This window comes from Harmonia axyridis, chromosome 2 (assembly GCF_914767665.1).
Source record: "Harmonia axyridis chromosome 2, icHarAxyr1.1, whole genome shotgun sequence".
In the NCBI taxonomy this organism is placed as follows: Eukaryota; Metazoa; Arthropoda; class Insecta; order Coleoptera; family Coccinellidae; genus Harmonia; species Harmonia axyridis.
The window spans coordinates 5,598,964-5,620,253 of NC_059502.1; the positions used below are offsets into that span (position 1 = coordinate 5,598,964).

At 29.9% G+C, this 21,290-nt stretch overlaps 4 protein-coding genes across 7 annotated transcripts; all 4 read right to left on the minus strand.

The window, feature by feature from the left end:
• Positions 1-392: 392 nt before the first annotated feature.
• On the minus strand, positions 393-4,267 carry LOC123672510 (zinc finger autosomal protein-like). 2 transcript variants are annotated; one of them, XM_045606622.1, is made up of 4 exons: positions 3,721-4,262; positions 3,472-3,562; positions 2,804-2,941; positions 393-2,124 (listed from the first exon to the last, which is right to left on the minus strand). In XM_045606622.1, exon 4 carries the CDS (start codon positions 2,067-2,069, stop codon positions 1,023-1,025), a length of 1,047 nt encoding a protein of 348 aa, XP_045462578.1. In that variant the 5' UTR covers positions 2,070-2,124; positions 2,804-2,941; positions 3,472-3,562; positions 3,721-4,262; the 3' UTR covers positions 393-1,022. The 2 variants fall into 2 exon arrangements, with proteins under 2 accessions (XP_045462578.1, XP_045462577.1); XM_045606621.1 differs by lacking the exon at positions 2,804-2,941 and having other exon boundaries at positions 3,721-4,267.
• A 1,193-nt stretch (positions 4,268-5,460) lies between these two features.
• LOC123672507 (zinc finger protein 808-like) lies at positions 5,461-9,794 on the minus strand. Of its 2 annotated transcripts, XM_045606616.1 has the most exons (3): positions 9,626-9,776; positions 9,396-9,477; positions 5,461-7,442 (listed from the first exon to the last, which is right to left on the minus strand). In XM_045606616.1, exons 2-3 carry the CDS (start codon positions 9,437-9,439, stop codon positions 5,648-5,650), a joined length of 1,839 nt encoding a protein of 612 aa, XP_045462572.1. In that variant the 5' UTR covers positions 9,440-9,477; positions 9,626-9,776; the 3' UTR covers positions 5,461-5,647. The 2 variants fall into 2 exon arrangements, with proteins under 2 accessions (XP_045462572.1, XP_045462573.1); XM_045606617.1 differs by having other exon boundaries at positions 9,396-9,794.
• A 749-nt stretch (positions 9,795-10,543) lies between these two features.
• On the minus strand, positions 10,544-20,963 carry LOC123672508 (zinc finger Y-chromosomal protein 1-like). Its single transcript, XM_045606618.1, has 4 exons — positions 20,858-20,963; positions 20,662-20,760; positions 19,640-20,243; positions 10,544-11,916 (listed from the first exon to the last, which is right to left on the minus strand). Exons 2-4 carry the CDS (start codon positions 20,703-20,705, stop codon positions 10,954-10,956), a joined length of 1,611 nt encoding a protein of 536 aa, XP_045462574.1. The 5' UTR covers positions 20,706-20,760; positions 20,858-20,963; the 3' UTR covers positions 10,544-10,953.
• LOC123672509 (zinc finger Y-chromosomal protein 1-like) lies at positions 13,954-17,421 on the minus strand. 2 transcript variants are annotated; one of them, XM_045606619.1, is made up of 3 exons: positions 17,321-17,421; positions 17,097-17,147; positions 13,954-16,390 (listed from the first exon to the last, which is right to left on the minus strand). In XM_045606619.1, the coding sequence occupies exons 2-3, from the start codon at positions 17,138-17,140 to the stop codon at positions 15,109-15,111; spliced, it is 1,326 nt and encodes a 441-aa protein (XP_045462575.1). In that variant the 5' UTR covers positions 17,141-17,147; positions 17,321-17,421; the 3' UTR covers positions 13,954-15,108. The 2 variants fall into 2 exon arrangements, with proteins under 2 accessions (XP_045462575.1, XP_045462576.1); XM_045606620.1 differs by having other exon boundaries at positions 17,097-17,389.
• Positions 20,964-21,290: the final 327 nt, after the last annotated feature.

Genomic DNA, 21,290 nt, shown 5'->3' on the forward strand with positions numbered 1-21,290 from the left:
ACTTAGTCTGTGGTTATAGTATATCCAAAGAAAAACGCTTGGCCATAGATGTCCCTTTGAAGAAGATACCGCGATCTGCTAAGTACCGGGGTTCATTTGAAAGTATTGTTAGGCAATAAATTCACTGGCCCCAAAAGAATTTCTAGAAACTTGGACAACCCTTGTATAATCGAAATATTCAGCTTTCTCCAAGTAACTTTGGATATACTATACCAGAGATATTTACAAAAATAATCCTTGCTGGCTCATTTCAAGGATTTTGATATCTCATATTCTTGAAAATGGATCAAATGCCATGGATACAATTTAATTCAATTACAATTTATAATATGTATAGTTATTATGATGTGATGGTATATTTAAATTAACTGGTTTCAAATGAATTTCAAATGAAGGATTTAAATAAATTTATTCATCAAATTAATTAATGCAATATACTAACAACCTCTTTACAATCTAAGTTTTTTACTGTTGTATAGACTAAACTTTATTGTTGTTTGAATCATATTTCAAGCATTTCGGATGGGGAACATTTCAATATTTTTAATGATAGAAAGCAGTTTTGCTTGAAAATGAAATTGAAACCTTTTAGATGAAATCGAATCTTTTCTCTTTTCAATATGATACTAATGTTGCTTCATATTCAAATAATCTATATAATAATTTATAACGCCATATTGTTAGTATGTATTGATCAAGTCAATAAATATAGAATAGAAAATTTGACATACTAGCTATTATTCAACTACCTAACCTGATATGCTTATAACAATCATAATATTCAGTAAGGTTATAGATACAATGAGTCAATAATAAATCATTAACTTTGTACACTTGCAATATCTCTATAGTTGTTTGTATTTATGTTGTTTCACTGTAATCACATTGTTGACACTTGTGGCACTTTTTATTCAAACAAAGTGCTTCACTTCTAAAACAAAGCATAAACACTACATTTACATTCCTTCAAATTTCAATTCAATTTGCAATATGAAGAGTTATATCTCTGTAGGTGTATTCTTCTAATGAGCTGTCTGTATATGTCGTTTGAGATTTACTTTTCGACTTGTAACTAAATCACACAAGTGGCACTTATGTTCCTTCAATTTCAAATGAACTGAATTTATGTGTGATTTGAGATTTCCTTTCTGATTAGTAGCAAAATCACACAGGTGACACTCATGTTCCTTCAATTTAAAATGAACAGCATCTATGTGTTTTTTGAGATTTACTTTCACATTTGTAGCATAATCACACGTGAGACACTTGTGCTTCTTCAAATTGAAATGAATTGAATTTATATGTGTTTTGAGATTGCTTTTCTGACTAGTAGCATAATCACACAGGTGACACTTATGTTCCTTCAAATTTAAATGGACAGCATTTATATGTTTCTTGACTTCTTTTTTTGAATATGTAGCATAATCACACAGTAGACACTTGTGCTCCTTCAAATTGAAATGAACTGAATTTATATGTATTTGGAGATTCACTTTGTTACTTGCAGCATAATCACACATGTGACACTTGTGTTCCTTCAATTTGAAATGAACTGAATTAATATGTTGTTTGAGATTTACTCTCTGACTAGTAGCAAAATCACACAGGTGACACTTATGTTCCTTCAAATTCAAATGAACGGCATCTATATGTGATTTGAGACTATCTTTGCGATTTGTAGCATAATCACACAGGTGACACTTGTGCTCCTTCAACTTTAAATGGACTGAATTTATATGTATTTTGAGAGATATTTTCAAATATGTAGTATAATCACATTTGTGACACTTGTGTTCCTTCAATTTCACATGTATTGAGTTCATATGTAATTTCAGATTCCCTTTCACATATGTAGCGTAATCACATAGGTGACACTTATGTAGCTTTATATTCGAATGAGATTCTTTATGAATATTGGGAGATTTTAATGTTTTAAAAAAATCATCATGAAAACCATTATACTCGGATGGATGCTCCAAGTCATTTTCATCAATATTTTCTAAGTATGCTGTTCTCTTATGGACATCATTCTTATCAATAAATTGTTCTGAAATATCAACATCTTCCATTTTTTCAAAACGAATCTTTTTAAAGTCATCTTCAAACTCTGAACACTCGGTAGTTCTGAAACAAATAATACCATGTTTTAAAATACATTCAATTGTAATATTAATATTCAATTGATTTGGAGGCAAAAATTGAATTAAGTACATATTTTTATGTAACTAAGTCAGATATTGCAAAATTCACAAATGAATTTTTTTATCTTCTACAAAAAAAAGTGAGGATAACCTCATATAAAGTTACACTCAGTTTACAATATTAATAGAGGTACTCTTATTTAACTAATTTCCCTGTTTTATAGAGTATTGATAAAAATTTACTTCGAAATTGAAAATGGAAGAAAGTAATATGAAAGTAAAAGATTTGACCTCCAACAAATGAATTTCTAGATATTGTGAGAATTATGCATCTGATGATTCTGACTGTGATATCCAATTTAGTCAAGTAAGTGAATAGGATAGTTGAAAGTATTAAAGAACAACTAATAGTTATTGGCCATGTTATCTGAAAGATTAATCATAGCGTATGACATCACTTTGAAGTCTAACCAATAGACATAAGTACAATATTCTATCCTATGTCTATGATATAACCCTGTCAGGTGTTGCTTTGAAGTTTTGTTTTTACTAATGCTGGCTTTTCAATTGATTTTTGCATTATTTGATTGTTGTTCGCCATGTACTTGTAACGTGATATGAACGAATTATTATTATTAATACTCAAGCTTTACAAAAAGGACCTTGTTTATTCCTTCTACTTTTCTCAGAACTGTGAAGATCTAATTTTGTATTTGGTTTGAAAGCAAACGGTTCTTGTTGCATGGAATCACCCTCAATGTTCAGCATCAAATGGCTCAGTTGGATATTCTGCTAGCTTTCTGAAAATTACTTTTTCTTGAGTATTATCTCTCACTGAGATAATACTTTCTTTCAATTTCCAATCACCAAAATAAATAACATCTAAGACTGGTAAGGAATAGACATGTACAAGAAACAGAAAAGGTACCCTGAGATACTCCATATTATACTTAGCTTCTAGTAAGCAATACTAAAACGAATTCAATTTTTATTTTGTACTGGTTTGAAGTTGTTATTTTTGTTAATGAATATTTCCCCTATGTTATTATCAATATTTTTCAAAAACAGATGCCTTCAATGTTTTCATCTCTCTGTAAGAACCCCAAATAGCCAATATTAATTTTTCGACTTCTGTTAGGGTGGCTCTGCCCTAGGGTATTTAAAATAAGAATGGTGATACTTTATCGTCCAAAATTGAATAGAAATATACTAACAAATGTAGGTATTAGATATAGAACATAGTTTTATTTAAATCCAATCACATTAGGTGAATTTTGAATCGACAAAAAAATGTTCTCAATAAAATATTTCAAACAATTAAGATACTTACTTATCCATTTCATTTGACTCGACTTCCATTTTGGATAGATATGGATACATAAAACATCACTTCTTCTATGTACGTCGCTTCTTAAAAATTCCTACAATAATAAACCGTTTAAAAAAATATAATGGAATGAATAGGTGAAGAAATGAGAATCTCAGAACATTCCAACTTGAATAAATCAAAATGTGTATTCCGTTAGGAAACTTGAGATGTTCATAATATCATCAAAATAAAGGGTATAAATAAAACTACCTATTCCGCATGTTCCTTTGTTATTTAGTTTTATTTATACATAAACTATAAAAAAAACTTTTCAGTTTTCACAATAAAAGCTTAAGATTAAGTTAGGTTATCTATTTTTCGAATCTATGACAACATGATGACAACTGTTATTTTTAAGTCTATGATTAAGCAGTGTGAACATTGTGCCGGCAATGCCATTGGACCCAGTGGCATACATCGAAGATTTAATCTTTTGAAGCAATGATTGGATTTAAATACGTTTTACAGGAGGATGTGAGGAATCTTTTCAATAGTAATAAAACAAATTATTGAATTTTCAAGATAAGTCTGTCGATTTATTTAATAACGAATCTGAGTGGCTTGGAATCAATCACAAACTTCAATAAAGTTCGAATTATCGATACATTATTCAAACTTAAACTATTTGAAAATAATTCCTAGACATATTAGACGTCAACTCTTCTGAATTTTTTACAAACAAATCTCTATGTGGTACTTGAAATCAAGAAGAAATAATGAAGTAACACTAACACCATTCTTATTTGTAAATACTGTAGCGCAGAGCCGTCGCTAGCCAAAGTGATTTTATGAAAATTCTTTCGTGCATCAAAAAGGTTTTTCTCAGTTTAATGATTTAGCTCTTGTGAAGTTATCAAAAAGGATTCACATTCAACAATCAAATCAAGATTCTACACGCCTATGGATTCGAGCTAGCCGAAGCTAGCTCGATTGTGATTGGCGACAATAAACTTCCCTCTCTCTTGTATTTGGGATCGAGCACAAATGTTTACTTACCGTTCCTTCTATCAACATTCTAAGTTTTAAAGCAACGATTACTTCCTTTACCTATATAGAACTGAAACCATATCATCAGACAGGACAGTGACTCTAACATCAAAGAGAGAAAGGTCGATGGGAGCAAGAATGATTTCTTGCTTGCAAGTTTGAATTTAACCAATGACAGAATAATATTAAGTGGTTCAATATGTTGAACCAATCAAAACTATGTTGTGCCTTGGATCACATTAAGCATCTCACTCTTACATTTAGGACAATAGGTTGTTCTGTTTTATTGGAAGGTACATAAGGAATAAAGAATACTGAATGGAGGAACATATATTTGACAGTTCCAAGCCGAGAATCTTTGCACAAATTATTCATTAGATATCTAAAAACAGTTTGCAACTTTTTCACTTTCAAATTAATAGTCACAAGAAAAACATTCAGAAGGGAAAAGTGCGAAATTAAAAGTCAAGAAAAAACTGCAAAGTAGTTTGGGAAAAAAAAGTCTTAACATTACTCAACTTATTGTTGTTAAAACAAAAGTATTATTTTTCACTTCCCAAATTTGCTAAATTGCTCATTCTGAGGAATATTATAATAATACCATTTTTTTATAGTTAGTGGAAAGTCGCTCTTCCATTGACAAATATATACCCTCAAAAAGACAGGTTTATTACACAGCATGCCCCCAATTCTGTTTCAGACATTTCATGTGATACCAGAGATATTTCCAGAAATGTCTTTGCTGGGTAACTTCGGGGATTTTGATATATCATATTCTTGATTATTAAAAATTGTTTAAATGGACATACCGTTTAAATTAATTATAATTCATAATACAGCTATTTTGATATGGAGACATTAAAATTAACTGATTTAAAATAAATTTGAAATTAAGGATTTTAATGAATTTATTTATTAAATGAAAGCTTACCACATTATTAGTGAATTGAACATACTAACAAGCTTTATGCAATCTAATTTTATTTCTGTATTTAGAACAAACTTTATTGTTATTTGAACAATATTTCGAACATTTTAAATGGATATTATTTCATAATAACCTTAAGGTGACAATTACTTTCCTCCAAATCCATTTATATTATGTAGAGCTTACCCTGTCTGGAAAATAGACACTTATGCTCCTTCAATTTTAATGAACTGAAGCTATATGTCGTTTGAGATTCCCTCTCTGATTTGCAGCATAATCACAGAGGTGACACTTCTGATCCTTAATTTTCAAGTGAACAGAATTCATGTGTCGAGGAAGATATCTTTTATGAACTGTAGCATAATCACACAGGTTACATTTATATTTCTTCAAATTCAAATGAACAGAATTCATGTGTTCATTGAGATGTCCCTTCTGATTTGTAGCATAATCACAGAGATTACATTTATATTCTTTGAAATTTATATGAACAGATTCTATATGTTGTTTGAGATTCATATATCGACTAGTACCATAGTCACATAGGTGACATTTATGTTCATACAATTTTAAATGAATTGAATTTATATGTCGTTTGAGACTTGGTTTCTGACTTGTAGCAAAATCACAGAGGTGACACATATGATTCTTTATTTTTAAGTGAACAGAATTCATGTGTTGATTGAGATGTGATTTATGAGCTGTAGCATAATCACACAGGTGACACTCATTTTCCTTCAAATTCAAATGAACAGAATTCATGTGGTCATTGAGATATCTTTTATGATTTGTTGCATAATCACACATTTGACACTTGTGTTCTTTCAAATTTACATGGAATGATTTTATGTGTTGTTCGAGAATCCATTTCTTATTTGTAGCATAATCACACTGGTTACATTTATGTTCCTTCAAATTCAAGTGTACAGAACTCATGTGTTGATTGAGATGCACTTTATGATTTGCAGCATAATCACACAGTTGACATTTATGTTCTCTCAAATTAACGTGAATAGATTTTATGTGTTTTTCAAGAGTCACTTTCCTATTTGTAGCATAATCACACAGGTTACATTTATGCTCCCTCAAATTTGAATGAATAGAATTCAGGTGTGCGTTGAGATGTCCCTTCTGATTTGTAGCATAATCACAGAGGTTACATTTATGTTCCTTCAAATTCGAGTGAACTGACTTCATGTGTTGATTGATATGAGCTTTATACTTTGCAGCATAATCACACAGTTGACACTTATGTTTCTTTAAATTTACATGGACTGATTTCATACGTTTTTTGAGAGTCAATTTCCTATTTGTAGCATAATCACACAGGTTAAATTTATGTTCCTTCAAATTTAAATGATTAAAATTCATGTGTGCATTGAGATGTCCCTTCTGATTTGTAGCATAATCACAGAGGTTACATTTATGTTCCTTCAAATTCGAGTGAACTGACCTCATGTGTTGATTGATATGCGCTTTATAATTTGCAGAATAATCACACAGTTGACACTTATGTTTCTTCAAATTTACATGGACTGACTTTATGTGTTTTTGAAGATTATCTTTCACAGTTCCAGCATAATCACAAAAGTGACACTTATGTTTCTTCAATTTTAAATGAACTGAATCAATATGTCGTTTGAGAATCACTTTCTGGTTCGCAGCATAATCACATAGGCTACACTTATGTGCCTTCAGATTTGGATGAATAGAAAGTATATGTTGTTTGAGATTATTTTTCAGAGTTGTAGCGTAATCACATAGGTTACAATCATGTTTTTCCATTTTCAAATTAAAGAATTCTTCATGAATTTGGGTTGATTCTTTCGGTTTTAAAGAATTAGGAAAACCTTTATGTTCAGATAGATATTCCAAGTTGTTTACATGGATATTTTCCAAGTACAATGTCCTGTCATAAACTGCATTTTCATCAATGAAATGTTCGGAAATATCAACATCTTCCATTTTTCCTAGATGAATCTTGAAGTCACCTTCAAAAGCTGAACACTCAATCATTCTGAAATAAATGGAACTATGATAATGTTTAATTCATAAAGAAATCTTTTATCCTCTTGTACAAAAAAATTACCTCTCATAAAATTATACTCAGTTTTCAATTTTAATAGATATTTTGTAACGTTACAATTGCCCATGAGACTCTAAAGACTAATTTCTAGGGGTGGTTTGGCTTATTTGGCAACAAAACTCCTACCCAGGTTTTTACAAATTTAATAAAATTAAAATATACAATGATCGATCCTTTTCCCTCTAAACAAACAATGAAATAAAAACTTAACTTCATTTAAATCTCTTTCCCTTTTCCTAGAAAGTATTAAGAATTTTGTTCAGAACTGAAACCAGAAGGAAGTAAGATGAATGTAGAAGATTTGACCTTTACAAAATTAAGTTTTAAATCTTGTGAGACTTATGTTCAATATGGTGGGTTCTGCTTATAAATAAATATATTGATATCTTAGGCCATCCTTATCTATTTAATTGCGTTAACTGATTCAAGTGACCAAAAGATATGCTCATGTTCAGATGCATATCTTTTTGCCTGGTCACTTGAATCAGGCACATAGAGTTGAAAACTTGAGTTATGTAACAGAATCTATTGCAAGTTGCAAGCATTCAAACAACGAACATTTCAAGGTAATACAGTAAAAATTTCGCATATTTCATTTTACAATAAACTAAGAAAATGCCAAATATGTTACATTCATTTATACCTGTATTTAAAGGCCTCATTTTCAGTTTTATAACTGATTTGAGGTCTGAAATAAATATTGGTAAAAAAAATGATTTCACCTAAATTTTTATGAAATCATTACAATCACTTTATTTAGTTTTTTTTTCCATTCCAATATTTCATTTAGTAAGTATATAAAGTACCAAAAATTTATTAAATAAAATATAATAGATCAATACTAATTAATAAAAAAAAACATTTCAAAATCAGTCCATATGAGCTCAATTAAAATCTCGAGTGTGAAATGAAAATTTTTCATGATATTCAAGCAGAAACACCTGTCATGTAGCACCCACCAAACATAAACCGGAATGTACCCAGAATAAAAAAGGAACACAACTTATTTTAAAGCAGAGAAACTAGTGAAGAGAGAACAACCTATGTATGTATAGGCTGGCTCCAATGTCATTTCCCAATATCCAAAATGTATGGATATGCCCTTCTAGGAATGATAACTTAGTGGAGATTTTAAATCTGAGGGGATAAAGTTAAAACCTGAAGGAGCTTATGGAAAGAGGAAGACCTTATTTATTCCTTCCACATCTTAACTATTTCACATTACTTTTGATAGGTATCATTTTAACAAACGTAAAGATCAAATCAATTACTTGTGCTTACAATGCCTCAGTTGGATAGTTTGCTGGCTTTCTAAATAGTATCTTCGAATGCATTGTACCAGAACGTAATATCATAGTATAAAGAATTTTTTTAATTATCTCCATCTTTATATTGCAGTGATGTAACGGCTGTTAGGCAATTGATTCAAAGATTAACCAAAGTTGCAAGCTGCTCAATTTCCTCAGTGATGGACTTGTCTTGAAGAATAATACTATCTGGTACAAACTTTTAACACTATTTGTTAAATGATTGAGCATATACATATGCTTCTAGCCATCAACAGAAAACTCTGATGATTTCAAAATGGATTTCTTACTTCAATCAACGAATTTTTTATTATTGTTATTTTTGTTGTATTATTCCACTTCCATTACAACATGCTGAATGCGATTAAAAGTTGAAACCAAAGCTCAATTCTATGAGTCTTCAAAACAAATTTTTCTAGCCAGTTACGAACTTTAAACCTTGAGTAATGTCAGGTGTACGTGTGACAGGTCATGATTAACGTATTCACTTTCAGCGAAATTCAATCGGATGACTCTTGGGTTGAAGAAAACATGTTCTTACTAATATTATATAGAATTGAGAAATGTAGGTACTTACTGATCATTTTCATTTGCTTCCACTTCCATTTTGAATGGGTACATATAAAACTACTCCTATGTACGTCGCTTTTTAAGATTTCCTACAATCATAATTTGAAAAGTATATAAAACATAATGGAATCAAAATGACAGGAATGGTTAACTAGATTTTGGAATATCAGCGCATTCAAGCTTAACTGACAAATAGGAATAATGGAATAAATGAGGATACGAGAAACATGAACTTACTGTTACGAGGATATAAGTAGGATATAAAGGAGGATATAAGTAGGTTCTTTTGTGAATTTAAGTTCGAATTTAATTTAAAATAAAGTAGAATCAGAGACAATACAGTATCAATTATCAATACATTCAAGATAATAAGGTTAGTTAAATTTAAATACTTATCTATGAATATTATTATATTATATGTCTATGGTCCAATCAATTTGTGATTAAGCCATAGACTTATATGTACACTATAATCATAGAATAATAAACTTGGATAGATCTTAGAACATAAAATAGAGAATAATAGAGTTTATTCTATACTTTAAGGCTTAGAATATAGATAGATAGATTATTAATGTTCTAAGCTTTAAGGGATAGATAGAGGGATTAGGTAAGGGATTTGACAACAGTTTGTATTATTTCTGATTGATTCTGACAAATATGGCCTCAGTATTATATGAACTTAGTATTATATGCTGGAGGTTTAAAGTGATGAATATTAAGGGTTTTATTTTATATTAATTGGGTTTCTAGTCAATAAATCCTCCAACTTCATAGAACGATAAACTTAAACTTTATTTTTTTTCTCAATAGTTATTTTTTTACATGGGACTGACTTTTACATACATAGAAATATATGATTGACATATTATTCATAGAACAAAATATCTTTTCTTTAAACTACTTATTTTACGATCATTACATTCTAAATCTAACATTTCAACATAAAGAAATTAGAATATTATGAATTGCTAACACGGCAATACTTACTATTGATAAGACCTCATTCAATTTCCAAATGGATAACAGTATTTGTTCGTACGATTAACATTGTTACAATTAACCTAGGATTCTTCGAATTTAATTTTTTTTTAGGGATCCAATTTCCGATTTGCAGCATATTAATGCAGGTGGCACTTATAAAAATAATAAAAATAACAATAATAGGTCTTTATTGACAATATATAAAAGATTTAGTTTACATTTGAAAATGAAATAACATAAACATCAAGTAAACAATATATAAAAAAATAAATTTAAATATTTATCAAAATAAACAAGTAGGTTTTCCTCATTCCAAAGTTTCCATGTATTGTTTGAGCTTGGGATGAATTTTTGTTTTAGTACTATCAGTAGCAACTATATTTTCTGGTATAGTGTTGAATGCACGTACGCTCGCATATAATGGAAAACTTTGAGCCATTAGTGTCTTATTTCTTAAATTTGGGGTTTGAGAATCCCTCTCCGATTTGTAGTATAATTACACAGGTGATACTTCTTTCTTCGAATTTAAATGAACAAAATCTAAATGTTGCTGAAGATACATTTTCCGATTTGCAGCATAATCACATGTGACACTTATGTGGCTTCAAATTCAAATGAACTGAATTCAAATGTTTTTCGAGATGCACTTTCTGATTTGCAGCATAATCACACAGATGACACTTATGTTCCTTCAATTTTAAATGAACTGATTCTATATGATCTTTGAGATTTTTTTTGAAATTTGCAGCATAATCACACAGGTGACACTTATGTTCTTTCAAATTTAAATGAACCGAAACTAAATGTCTCTTGAGATTCATTTTCAGATTTGCAGCATAATCACACAGATGACACTTATGTTCCTTCAATTTCAAATGAACTGATTGTACATGTCGTTTGAGAAAATAAAACCTATTTGTAGCAAAATCACACTGAAGACAATTATGTTCCTTCAATTTTAAATGAACTGATTCTATATGATCTTTGAGATTTTTTTTGAGATTTGCAGCATAATCACACAGGTGACACTTATGTTCTTTCAAATTTAAATGAACCGAAACTAAATGTCTCTCGAGACTCATTTTCAGATTTGCAGCATAATCACACAGGTGACATTTATGTTTCCTCAATTTAAAATGGACTGATTCTTTATGCCATTCAACACATTTTTTAGAATTTGCGGCATAATCACACATATGACACTTATGTTTCTTCAATTTTAAATGAACCGAATCGAAATGTCTCTTGATCTCCATTTTCTGATTTGCAGCATAATCACACAGGAGACACTTATGTTCTTTGAAATTCAAATGAACTGATTCTATATGTCGTTTGAGAACATCTTTCCGATTTGTAGCATAATCACACAAGTGACACTTAATTTGCTTCAATTTCAAATGAACGGATTCTACATGTCGTTTGAGAATCATTTTACGATTTGTAGCAAAATCACACAGGTGACACTTGTGTTCCTTCAAATTTATGTGAATAGAATTCATATGTTGTTCAAGATGTACTTTATGATTTGTAGCATAACCACACAGGTGACACTTATGTTTCTTCTCATTTGAATGAACCGAATCGCAATGTCTCTTGAGCTCCGTTTTGAGATTTGCAGCAAAATCACATAGGTGACACTTTTGTTTCTTCATATTGAGATGGAAAGATTCTTTATGACATTGGGGCAATTCTTCTATTTGTAAAGAATCATCATGAAAACCATTTTGTTTAGATGGATATCTTAATTCATGTTCAATATTTTCCAAGTATATTGTCCTCTCATGAACGCCATTCTCATCTATGAATTGTTCGGATATATCAACATCTTCGGTTTTTTCTAAATGGGTCTTAATGTTTTCTTTAAAATTCGAAAATTCAATAATTCTGAAACAAATAAAACAATTATATTGTAACAAAACACCACACAAAAACCACGTGTCTGCTTATCAGAGGTTTCACTTTATATATTTATATAGAGTGTTTCATAATATTATGCGCAGGACTTCAGGATGTGATAGCTCGTCCGAAAATATTGAAAAAAAATCGTTTTAACTTACCCTCTAAAATGCACCATTTTCGAAATGCAGGGTGTTGAAATTGAAAAATGAAATCGTTCTTTGCGAATATCTCCAGAACCTTTTATAGTACTGAAAACATCTTTCGAAAGTATTGTTCAGGAAATAATTTTAAATTTTTAACCTGTGGTTTTCCACGTTTAAAAAAAAGGTTATCAGTAAAGACGATGTTTTTCAACATAAAAGTCACAGATAACAGAGTAGAGGTGATAAAAGTTGATTTTCCTCGAAAACGATCAACTTTAGAGCGTAGGACTAGAAGTACCTTTTTTGTGTGGAAAACATTGGCGGTTCAATTGGGCGTCTCAAAAACCGTACTCGGGGAGAAAAACTCCCAACATTCTTTTAAAACTTTCACCAATTAACAGTTAAAAGAAAAAATTCCACATAAAATATAGTTTATTATGATTAGAAAATGCTTACGAAAGCGAAAAAAAAAATATTCGCGAAAAACGATATTTCTTTTCAGTGTCAACACCCTGTAGTTCGAAAATTGTTGATTTTAGAGGGTAAAACATTTATTATGAAACACCTTGTATAATGTATCCATATATTTATAACAAGGTACTTACTCATTCATTTCACTTGCTTCCACTTTCATTTTGAAATAATATATGTTAAATTATCTAAAGCTTCTAATGTAAGAAATAACACCCAGGATGCAGAATTTAATATAACAAACACAGTTGAACTATACAGGATCTAACTCGAAGTGATACGAGAGTGAAAATTAGAGCGACAGTACCTTGGAACCATAGAAATATAATAAAATTATAATATATTATATCATATTTCTATGCTTAGAACCTGCTCTGTAGATCATAGAGACTCATGGGCGTGATTGATTCTGACAATAATGGCCTCAGCATGATTTGCTTAGGATTCTATGGTCTATATATTCCAATCATTCTGTGGTTAAACCATAGACCTATAATAACATAAATATTTTAGGTCGATGGTTTCTATGCCAGAATTAAATTACCGATTTTACCCGAATTTCTTGTTTTGAGACCAATTTATTTATTATTTATTAACATTTTAAAATATCGATTATAATTGAATATTGGAATGTTGAATGATATGTTATACAGGGGAGGGGAGGGGCCTACGACGAATGTTTTTATTATAAATTTTGGGATGAGTAGTTTTTTAATGAGTTCAGCTCTTTTCATTCAAAACAAAGTGAATCATTCATCAATTCTACTCATGATTTCATAATGGTATATATAATAATATGACAGTAATGTTTCATTTTAGAAACCTCCTGAGTTTCAATATTTTGGGTGCTAATAATTATAGACTTCAAAATAAGTAAAAAATTCCATATGAACATGGGTCCCCAAATGAATGAATGAGCCGTTTTGGAGATGAAAAAATGAACGACTCTTGATCAAAGGCTTATTGGTTGTTTGAATTTTTCACTTCTAATCAAATGTTGAAGCATAATTTTTCAAAACATAAATACATTAGTTATAAGTTTAAAACAACAATAATAAAAACACCATATAATGTTCAAAAATAGTTTATAATATGATTAAATAAATAAAATATTATATATACTTACAGTTAGCAGTCAAATAAAGTAAGGTATGATAATTGTTTGCTATACGACACAACTTGACAATATGATTATCCAATTATTATTCAAAAACTATATGTATTGTATACTCATCAAATAAAAGACATCACAAGGTACATATCCAAATTATATATTAGATTTTATTCATTTTTCAAAGTTACTGTAAATTCCCAATATTCTCTACCCAAACTGATCATCTTCATTCGACTAAACACACTTGCCTTGATAAAGTGTAAATATTAAGATGAAAAGTTGATTTAGTCAAAATTGATTGCTCGATTCCAATGGTTCTAACCATGTAATTTGAACTACATCATGTTTATTCAAGGACTTAGCAGTGAATCCATTATATGGTACAATGATATTAGATCGAAATAGTTTTTGTTTAATCAAAGTACAATAATATAAAATTAAAAATAATGACAGAAAAAGGTGAATACATATTATTAGTGGTGCAAATCCTATATATTTTCATTTGAATGTCAAGTTATTCTGATGAAATTTCCAATGAACAATTTTATATTGATAGAAAAGGCTCAAATGAAAGCTCATCACAATACAAAGTTATAATAATTGATAATAATAACAATTTCTATACAATCTCACTTTATTTCCATAGTTCAGACCAAATTTAATGATTTGAATAATATTTCAAGCATTTTAAATGACCATAAAGAGAACATTTAGAACTTTATTCAGAGAGATGGGTATTTATCTCTAAGACATTTGAAAGGGAGAAAACAGAATTGATTCATAATAGAATAAAAACATTTAATACCCTTTTTTGATTTGTAATATATTCACAAATTTTGCTTAAATTACAATGTTTAAAATGTATATGATGTTTTAATGTTATTTTCTGATTTGTGGTATACTCACATTACATTTAAGCTCCATATTCAAACGAACAGCTTGGTTTATTTTCACTAAACCTTCTTCTGAACTCACTTCTAAAACAAAGTGTAATCACCAGATGACACTCATTTTTCTTTGAGATAACATTAAATAAAAGGAAGTTGTTTCGATTCTATTTCCCAATATGTAGCGTTAATTAATATTGATCAATTATGTTTCTTCAATTTTTAATGCATGAAATCAATATGTCGTTTGAGATTCCCTTTCTGATTTGTACCAAAATCACACAGATGACATTTATGTTCATACAATTTAAAATGAACTGAATTTATATGTTTTCTGAGATGCCCTCTCTGATTTGCGGCATAATCGCACAGGTGACACTTATGATTCTTCATTTTTAAGTGAACAGAATTTATGTGTAGATTGAGATATCTTTTATGAATTGTAGCATAATCACACAGGTTACATTTATGTTTCTCCAAATTTGAATGAACAGAATTCATGTGTTCATTGAGATGTCCCTTCTGATTTGTAGAATAATCACACAGGTTACAGTTATATTCTTTGAAATTTACATGAATGGAATCTATATGATGTTTGAGATTCAAATATCTATTAGTACCATAATCACACAGGTGACATTTATGTTCATACAATTTTAAATGAACTGAATTTATATGTTGTTTGAGATATGCTTTCCAACTTGTAGCATAATCACAGAGGTGACATTTATGATCCTTCATTTTTAAGTGAACAGAATTTATGTGTTCATTGAGATGTCTTTTATGAACTGTAGCATAATCACACAGGTTACATTTATGTTCCTTCAAATTTAAATGAACAGAATTCATGTGTGCATTGAGATGTCCCTTCTGATTTGTAGCATAATCACAGAGGTTACATTTATGTTCCTTCAAATTTAATTGAACAGATTCTACATGGACTAATTTTATGTGTCTTTCGAGATTCAATTTCCTATTTGTAGCGAACTCACACAGGTGACACACATGTTGCTTCGAATTGTAGTGGACTGAATTTAGATGTTCTTTCAGTTGATTTTTTAAATTTGCAGCGTAATCACACAGATGACACTTATGTTTCTTAAGTTTCATGTGAATGCTACTAATGTGCTGATTGAGTTGCCATTTACGATTTGTAGCATAATCACACAGGTGACACTTATGTTCCTTCAAATTTAAATGAATAGAGTTCATGTGTTGTTTGAGATGCCCTTTTTGATTTGTAGCATAATCACATAGGTTACACTCATGTTTCTTCAATTTAGAAAATTCTTCATGAAATTGAGGTGATTCTTCCGTTTTTGAAGAATTATGAAAACCATTATGTTCTGATGGATATCTCAAGTCATTTACATTAGTATTTTTCAGGTACAATGTCCTGTCATGAACTACATTTTCCTCAATGAAATGTTCAGAAATATCAACATCTTCCATTTTTTCTAGATGAGTCTTGAAGTCATCTTCAAAAGCTGAACACTCAATAGTTCTGGAATAAATAAAACTATGAGAATGTTAAGTTCATAAAGAAATTTTTTTTCCTGTTTTAAAAAATAATATCCATAAAGTTATAATCAGTTTTCAATTTTAATAAACATTTTATATTCGAATCTCTTCCCCTTCTCATAGGAAGTATTGAGATTTTTTTCTGAACTGAAACCAAGAGGAAGTATTTAAAAGTATAGAAATTTTGGACTTGAAAATATGAAGTTCTAAATATTATTAATTATATTTATGTCAGGATCATTTACAACAAGAGAAGCAAGTAATGTCCATAATCAATAAACAAATCATTCATCACATCACATATATCTTTCATTAGTGATAGACTTGCCTTGAAGAATAATAATATCTGCTTCATCTAAACTTAACACCATTCGTTGAATGACTAAATTCATCCACATAGCTTCTGCAACCACCAGAAGATTCTGGCGATTACGAAATATATTTCCTATTCTTTTACTTAGATTATTACAGGCTGAATGTGATGAAGAATAAAAACCATAGATCAATTATATGAGTCTTCTTGTAAAAGAAAGAATAATCCTTGATTATTGTCAAGTGTAAGTGTGATAGGTCATGGTAATAATTGGGGATTATATGATTTATCTTCACAATTTCCAACTAAATTTGACGGCGTCGGATGATTCTGGAGTTGAAGGAAACATATTCTTATTAAAATATTATATACTCACTTATCAATTTCATTTGCCACCATTTCCATTTTGAAGGGATACATATCCTTCCTACAATAATAATTCGAAGAGTTTAAATGATTATATCGAACGAATATGTGACAAGAGAAAATTTTGGAATTCAGTGAGTTCAAACATAACTGACAAATGGTTGAATGAGTATACCGTTAAAAAACTTGAACTCTTCATAATTTTATAAAAAAAAGGGTGAAATTGAAACTTACTATTCCGTAAATTCATTGGTATTCGGTAAACACCAACATGAGTATAAAATAATAGGTATTCTATAAGAGAATAAGGTTAATTTGAATTTTGATTATTTCATTATTCTATGTTCTATGACTAACCAGTGTGAAATTGGTTGCCAACATTCCTATATCAGAATTGCCGATTATATCCGAACGAGTTTCTTAGTTCATTGGCGTGCTTCAAAGTTTAAAGTTAAAGCATCGATTGGAATTAATCATTGGAACATTTACTGCGTTCTACTGTTCTGGATTTGGAGAATTCAATTTAATGTAAACCCCGTCCCCCTTCGAAAATCGAAATATAAATGAAAATTGATGTCGTTGAGTTATTTTTTCGGAAATAATGTGGTGTTAATGATAAATTCATTAATGTGTTAGTTTTATGTGGAGAGTTTGGAGATTTTATGATCTTTATGGATTTAACAGTCAGGAGTTGTGTTCTATATACGAATTTTTTGAATTAAACTTTTAAAGAAATTGATATCTTATAAATGTAAATGTAGAATATAACGCTTAGCCTTTTCATATATATTTAATCTTAATAAAACTCACACGGAAATTTTCTTCAGATAAATTCTTAAAAAAATGAGTTCATTCAGAAAATGAAATCCAATTGAGAAACCGAAAAAAATCAAGAACGTTGCAGATTTTACGCCATTTTGAAATTTCGTCTCTCAAAAATATTCTGATGCGACCAGAAATCGTAACTTCGAAGGTTATAAATAACTGACTCAATAGAATATTGCTCAGAAATGATATTGCTCACCCTGTATCTCTCTTACTCTTTGAAAACGAGGTATATGTCATAAGGCAAAAATGATTCTCCCGGTGTCTCTACATGACTATATATGTTTATTTGTCCAGTATGAAACACCCTGTATATGTACTTGAAGTACAAACCATTTAGTTTTATTATCACATACTCAAGTACACAGCGAAAATACATATAAAATTATTTTCCATACGATGAAACAGTAACAAAACCTATACCAAACACAAATGATTCTCCTAACTTGCACAAGCTCCAACATATGATTTTAACAGTTTTGTAATGTTAAGTAATCATTTGGGACTATCCTTAATTTTCTCCATACCAGTTATACACAATGGAATATTGCGAACAAGTTAAAAGTTGAGAAACATTAATTAGGTTAATTGATTTGACTGAACGAACACCGGAATTGAAACATAAGACATTCAACTTATACTTTTTACGTGTTATTTGATGCTGCCTAAATGCGCACTAGGTTCGTTGATGGTTCAATTTTGAAAGGAAGTGTAATCAGAGGTACAACACTAATTTTAATTTGAAATTAACAAAAAAATGGTATTATTCTAAACTCCAAATTATACAAAGTTGATTTACATAGCATACATATGAATATTATTGATAGGAAGAGAAATAATATTATAATCGAATTCAAAGGCAATTAAGGTACTATGCGCAAATAAGATAGTATTCTGATGCAAAGGTAAAAACTTTTGAGCTCCCTTTTGAACACTGTCACTGAACTATAAAAGAAATCCTAGCTAACACAGAGTGCTAACCTGCAAATATATTTTGAAGGTGATCTTATGAGTATATTTAATATTCTAGCAACATTTTCTGATTGTTCTCAAAGTCTTGTTCTTTGCAATAAATGGAATCTATACGTTGCTTTGTTCCATTTTACAACTTGTTGTGTTGGACCAGTTATGTTTCTTCAGATTCAAATGCACAGCATTTATATGTCGTTTTAGAGTAGATTTCTGATTTGAAGCATAATCACACAGGTGACATTTATGTTCCTTCAAATTAGAATGAATAGAATCAATATGTTGATTGAGATGCGATTTCAAATTTGCAGCATAATCACATAGGTGACACTTGTATTCCTTCAAATTTAAATGAACTGAACTTATATGTTGTTTGAGATTCACTTTCCAATTTGTAGCATAATCACACAGGTGACACTTATGTTCCTTCAAATTAGAATGAATAGAATCAATGTGTTTTCTGAGATGCATCTTCTGACTTGAAGCGTAATCACACAGGTGACACTTGTATTCCTTCAAATTCAAATGAACTGAATCTATATGTTGATTGAGATGCACATTTCGATTAGTACCATAATCACACAGGTGACATTTATATTCATACAATTTTAAATGAACTGAATTTATATGTTGTTTGAGATTCTCTTTACGATTTGTAGCATAATCACACAGGTGACACTTGTGTTCCTTCAAATTTATGTGAATAGAATTCATATGTTGTTCAAGATGCACTTTATGATTTGTAGCATAACCACACATGTGACAATGATATTCGTTCAGGTTGAAATGGACTGAATTTACATGTTTTTTGAGCTGAAGTTTTCTATTCGAACCATAATCACACAGGTGACACTTATGCTCTTTCAAATTCGAATGAACTGAAATTATATGTTGTTTGAGATGTCCTTTCTGATTTGCAGCAAAATCACACAGGTGACAAGTATGCTCCTTCAATTTTAAATGAACAGAATTTGTATGTAGTCTGAGATTCACTTTACGATTAGTAGCATAATCACACAGGGGACACTTATGTGGCTTCAAATTTGAATGAACAGAATTTATATGCACCTTCAGATTCTCCCTCAGATTTGTAGTATAATTACATAGCTGACATTTATGTCCCGTTATGTTTGATTGATAAGATTCAGCATGAAATTGTGGAGATTCTTCTGTCTTCAAAGAATCATCTTGAAAACCATTATGTTCAGATGAATGTTTCAAGTCACTTTTATCAATATTTTTCAAGTATAGTGTCCTATCATGAACTCCTTTATCATCTATGAATTGTTCGGAAATATCAACATCTTCTTTTTTTTCTAAATAAGTCTTGAAATCTTTCTCCGACTCTGAACACTCAAAAGTTCTGAAACAAATGAAATATTGATAATGTTAATATAATTAAAATATTGATATTCTAATAATTTGGGCCCCACATGATTTCAATTATACATATTGAGAATTATAAATATGGATCTAACTAAGTCAGATATTGACAAATTCATCTTTATCTTTCATTCTTTCCTAGAAAACAATATTACAACACCCTCACATAAAGTTACACACAGTTTTTAATATCGATCCCCCTTTCATGAAAACAAATCTTGTTGGTGATAAGTTAATTAGCAATTAATTTGAGAAATCTCTTCATTCTCATCTGAAGTTAATTGGTCAGGTACTCGCAACCTTGAGTCCTGCTCAAGGCACCAGGGATCAATTAGATCACTCTTGAGTCCAAGAAAACATGTTCTCACTAAAATATGATATACAATCAAGGTACTTACTTATCAATATCACATGCCTCCACTTTCATTTCGAAACGATACATATGGCAGTAAAATAATTAATTGAAAGTATTTCAAATTTTCATAAAAAGAAAGTGTGAAAATGAAACAATCGTATACGTTAACTATTACGTAGGTTCTTTCGTAATTTCGTTATTATAATAAAAAATTTTCAAAGGCAATCAAGACAGTGGATACCTTTGATTTGAATAAAGACTTTCTTTAATTTATTGTTAGATTAATTAGATTGTTAGGTTAGGTTGGTTATTTCATAGAGAATTCCTTTGCCTATGACATAGACCTAATATCAAAGGTCTATGGCCTATGAGTTTATTCTATTCCATGGTTAACAGGTGTGACATTAGCTGCAAATCAGCGTTGCCAACCGTACGGTAATTACCGTATTTGTACGGTAAATTGATGCCAAATACGGTATACGGTCCGAAGGGGCTACCGTACGCCAAAATACGGTAATTTCGTAATTTCAATTGCGATTTTTTTTTTTGAGCTCATTGTAATAGTGGCTTTTGAAATTGTAATGTATCGATAAAAAGAAGTTTTATTTTTGTGTAATAGCACAACATTCTATGTTCATGTAAAATAACAACCTGTAAAAATCATCTGTTAAC

Bases quoted from the DNA above. Each gene is read 5' to 3' on its own strand.
- LOC123672510 (XM_045606621.1), bottom strand. From the start codon at position 3,521: ATGTATCCATATCTATCCAAAATGGAAGTCGAGTCAAATGAAATGGAT. The intron at 2,125-3,471 runs GTAAGTATCTTA...TATTTGTTTCAG, and splicing joins GAGTCAAATGAAATGGATAA to AACTACCGAGTGTTCAGAGT.
- LOC123672507 (XM_045606617.1), bottom strand. From the start codon at position 9,439: ATGTACCCATTCAAAATGGAAGTGGAAGCAAATGAAAATGATCA. The intron at 7,443-9,395 runs GTAAGTACCTAC...CATTTATTTCAG, and splicing joins GAAGCAAATGAAAATGATCA to AATGATTGAGTGTTCAGCTT.
- LOC123672509 (XM_045606619.1), bottom strand. From the start codon at position 17,140: ATGTATCCCTTCAAAATGGAAATGGTGGCAAATGAAATTGATAA. The intron at 16,391-17,096 runs GTGAGTATATAA...TATTTATTCCAG, and splicing joins GTGGCAAATGAAATTGATAA to AACTATTGAGTGTTCAGCTT.
- LOC123672508 (XM_045606618.1), bottom strand. From the start codon at position 20,705: ATGTATCGTTTCGAAATGAAAGTGGAGGCATGTGATATTGATAA. The intron at 20,244-20,661 runs GTAAGTACCTTG...CATTTGTTTCAG, and splicing joins GAGGCATGTGATATTGATAA to AACTTTTGAGTGTTCAGAGT. The intron at 11,917-19,639 runs ATGTGTGGTTAT...CATAAGTGTCAC, and splicing joins TGAACGAATATCATTGTCAC to CTGTGTGGTTATGCTACAAA.